This window comes from Strongyloides ratti, scaffold srae_scaffold0000052 (assembly GCF_001040885.1).
Source record: "Strongyloides ratti genome assembly S_ratti_ED321, scaffold srae_scaffold0000052".
NCBI lineage: Eukaryota > Metazoa > Nematoda > Chromadorea > Rhabditida > Strongyloididae > Strongyloides > Strongyloides ratti.
Genome location: NW_020171570.1, coordinates 1 through 2,793, shown reverse-complemented (window position 1 = coordinate 2,793; position 2,793 = coordinate 1). Strand labels below are relative to the sequence as shown.

The 2,793-nt window shown below is 18.9% G+C and overlaps 2 protein-coding genes across 2 annotated transcripts; both read left to right on the top strand.

Moving 5' to 3' along the window:
- Nucleotides 1-787: 787 nt before the first annotated feature.
- Nucleotides 788-977, top strand: SRAE_0000079400 (Hypothetical protein; the record flags this gene model as incomplete). The annotated part of the gene is made up of 2 exons (XM_024646739.1): nucleotides 788-914; nucleotides 971-977. Coding segments are annotated over 2 exons (134 nt in total), but the record flags the coding sequence as incomplete, so codon positions are not given.
- A 965-nt stretch (nucleotides 978-1,942) lies between these two features.
- SRAE_0000079300 (Immunoglobulin-like domain and Immunoglobulin-like fold domain-containing protein) lies at nucleotides 1,943-2,053 on the top strand (the record flags this gene model as incomplete). Its single annotated transcript, XM_024646738.1, has 1 exon — nucleotides 1,943-2,053. A coding segment is annotated over one exon (111 nt), but the record flags the coding sequence as incomplete, so codon positions are not given.
- Nucleotides 2,054-2,793: the final 740 nt, after the last annotated feature.

Sequence of the window (2,793 nt, the reverse complement as noted above, 5' to 3'; positions counted from 1 at the left end):
GAAATAAATGTTATATTATAATTAATTATAATATGTTGTATGAAAATTTAAATTAATGCTATCATTTTAAAATATTGTAATATTCCAATAACAGTTAATTTATCTTTCATATTTCTTTTGTCAAGAAATAAAAAGATATTAAAATATTAATTTACAAAAATTTTTCTAAAATAGAAACTTTAACAACTGATAATAAAAATTTTCCAATATAAAAGTGTCAAAATAAATTGTAATTTAAATATAAATTTTATTATATTACGTATTATAATTTTTTCAAAACAAAATAAAAAAAGATTTATTTTAAATTTTTTTTGTAATATAAATATTAAATTATAATTATATTTCTACTTTCTTTTTTTAGTTATGATTGTAAAAAAAGAACTTTTAAATTTACTACAACTTCATCTATTATTTTTAATACTATTCACAAACGTTATCATAATGAATAGGATAAATTTTTTATATCTTTTGTTCCCGTCATTTTTATTATGATATATATAATGTTAAATTAAATTTTTTATATCAATGAAAATTTGTTTGTAGAAGTATGATTAATATACTTGAACAGAATATAACATTAAATTTAGTTTTACGAATTGCTAAAGCTTTTTTTTTAAACTTTATTTTATTATGTCCTTAATATTACTACTTCATTTAAAATTTTTCTTTTATTATTTATAAATTGGTTTTATAAAAAAATAATTTATACTTTCTATTAACTTTTTTTTTTGAAAATAATTAATTAAACATAAAACAATGTAATATATTTTTTTTATATTACTTTTAGTTGTAAATACAGCTGATGCTGAAAATTTATATTCACAAAACAAAATACAAAAACCAGTTGAAGAACCAGTAAATAGTATTGCCTATGTTAATGATATAGTTATTCTAAAATATCATGTTGAAAATAAGTAAGTTTATAAATATTTAATTATTTATTATTATTATTTTTAATAAATAATAATAGGAGATAACAATTCAACAGCTTTTTAATGGTTTTGGTTTAAGAACAGAAAAAGATCTTCTAATGTTTTCACAATTTAGAATGGTTGGAAGTTCATCGAATGGAGATTATGATGTAGAAATAACAAATGTTACAGAAAGGAATAATGAATTTGATGAATGTCAAGTTACCTCATCAAAAACTTATAATAATTTTGAAAAAAATTAACCACTTTATTTAGAAGTTTTTAAATTACCAGGAAATTTGAGAATTTTTGATTATTACAATCATGAAAAAAAAATTTAAATAGTGATTTTATTAATGCAACAAAAGATGCTCCAATAGAAGAATTATATTATATATCAAAAACTTATTCAATATCTAAAATATATTGGGCAATAACAAAATCTGGTACATTAGATAATATTCTTTCACGGATTGGTGATAATATATTAAATGTAATATATGATAAATATTTTAGAAATTTATCCTTACTAACACAATCTGGTCAATTACACAAAAATTCAATATTTAATTTTAAAAATATTTTACTGTTTTATGATAATTTTACTACAATGATTGATTCAAAATGTAATAATATTAAATTAACATGTATTATTATTTATCCAGCTATTAATAATCAACAATGATCATTAGTAACAATTAATATTTTATATAAACCATAATTACAACTCACATGTGATAGTGATAATGATACTTTAAAACAAAGTGATGAAGTTAGGCTTATATGTAATGTTAATTCAAAACCAGAACATAGTGAAAAATATACATAGTTTCATAATAATAAACTTCTTAAAAAAACAACAAAAAAAGTTTTATATATTCAATATCTAATACCAGATGATTATTATTTACGTTTTTACATGTCATGTAAATAATGCATTAAGATCTGATTCTAATACAATATTATTAAATGTTAAATAAGAACATAAATTTATAAGTTCATCACAGGTAAAAATTGTTAATCAAAATGATATGGCAGAATTTTATTGTGAAACACATGGTAAACCAAAACCTAGAATATATTGGAGAAAATCCGGTGATAAACAAATTATACATGAAGGTTCAAATTTTACAATCAAAAATGTATAAAAATGGAAAACAGGTGAATATAAGTGTGTAGTTACAAATAATAATTTTAAATCAGTAATACTTTCATTCAATTTATTTATTGATAGTGGTGTTCAAGTACGTGTAAATGATACAGTATTTGTAAATCATAAATCAATAACAACATTATCATGTGAATTTCATGGATATCCAAAACCTGGTTATATTATGAACATTTTATAGTGAAAATATTATTACTAGTAAACTAAGTAAAAAATTTAATGTTATTCAAATTGATAAAAATTATGGTGTTGATAGTAAATTAATTATTTATAATTTTGAAAGTAAAGATATAGATAATTATAACTGTACTGTTTCAATAATTTATACAACTGTATTAGCAACTATATCAATACGTTCATATACTTTTATGTATAAAATATCAGGATTAATTAAAAAAATTGATTTCAATTTATTAATAACACTATTATTTATCATAACTTGTGCTGGTGTTTTAATAATTATATTTGGATTACTATATTGTTTATATATTAATAAATATAGAAAAAGAAAACAGTATATAGATTAAGAAATAAAAACTATGTTGGTAATATACAAGTTGAGTGTGCTGCTGTTGATAATATTAATTTTGCTTCTTTATAATTATTAAGTAATTAAAGAACAAATTCACTTGGTACATTAACATATAATAAAGTATATGAGTCAATAAATCAAAATAGTTCAGATTTATATATTAATGACAATTATGAATAAGG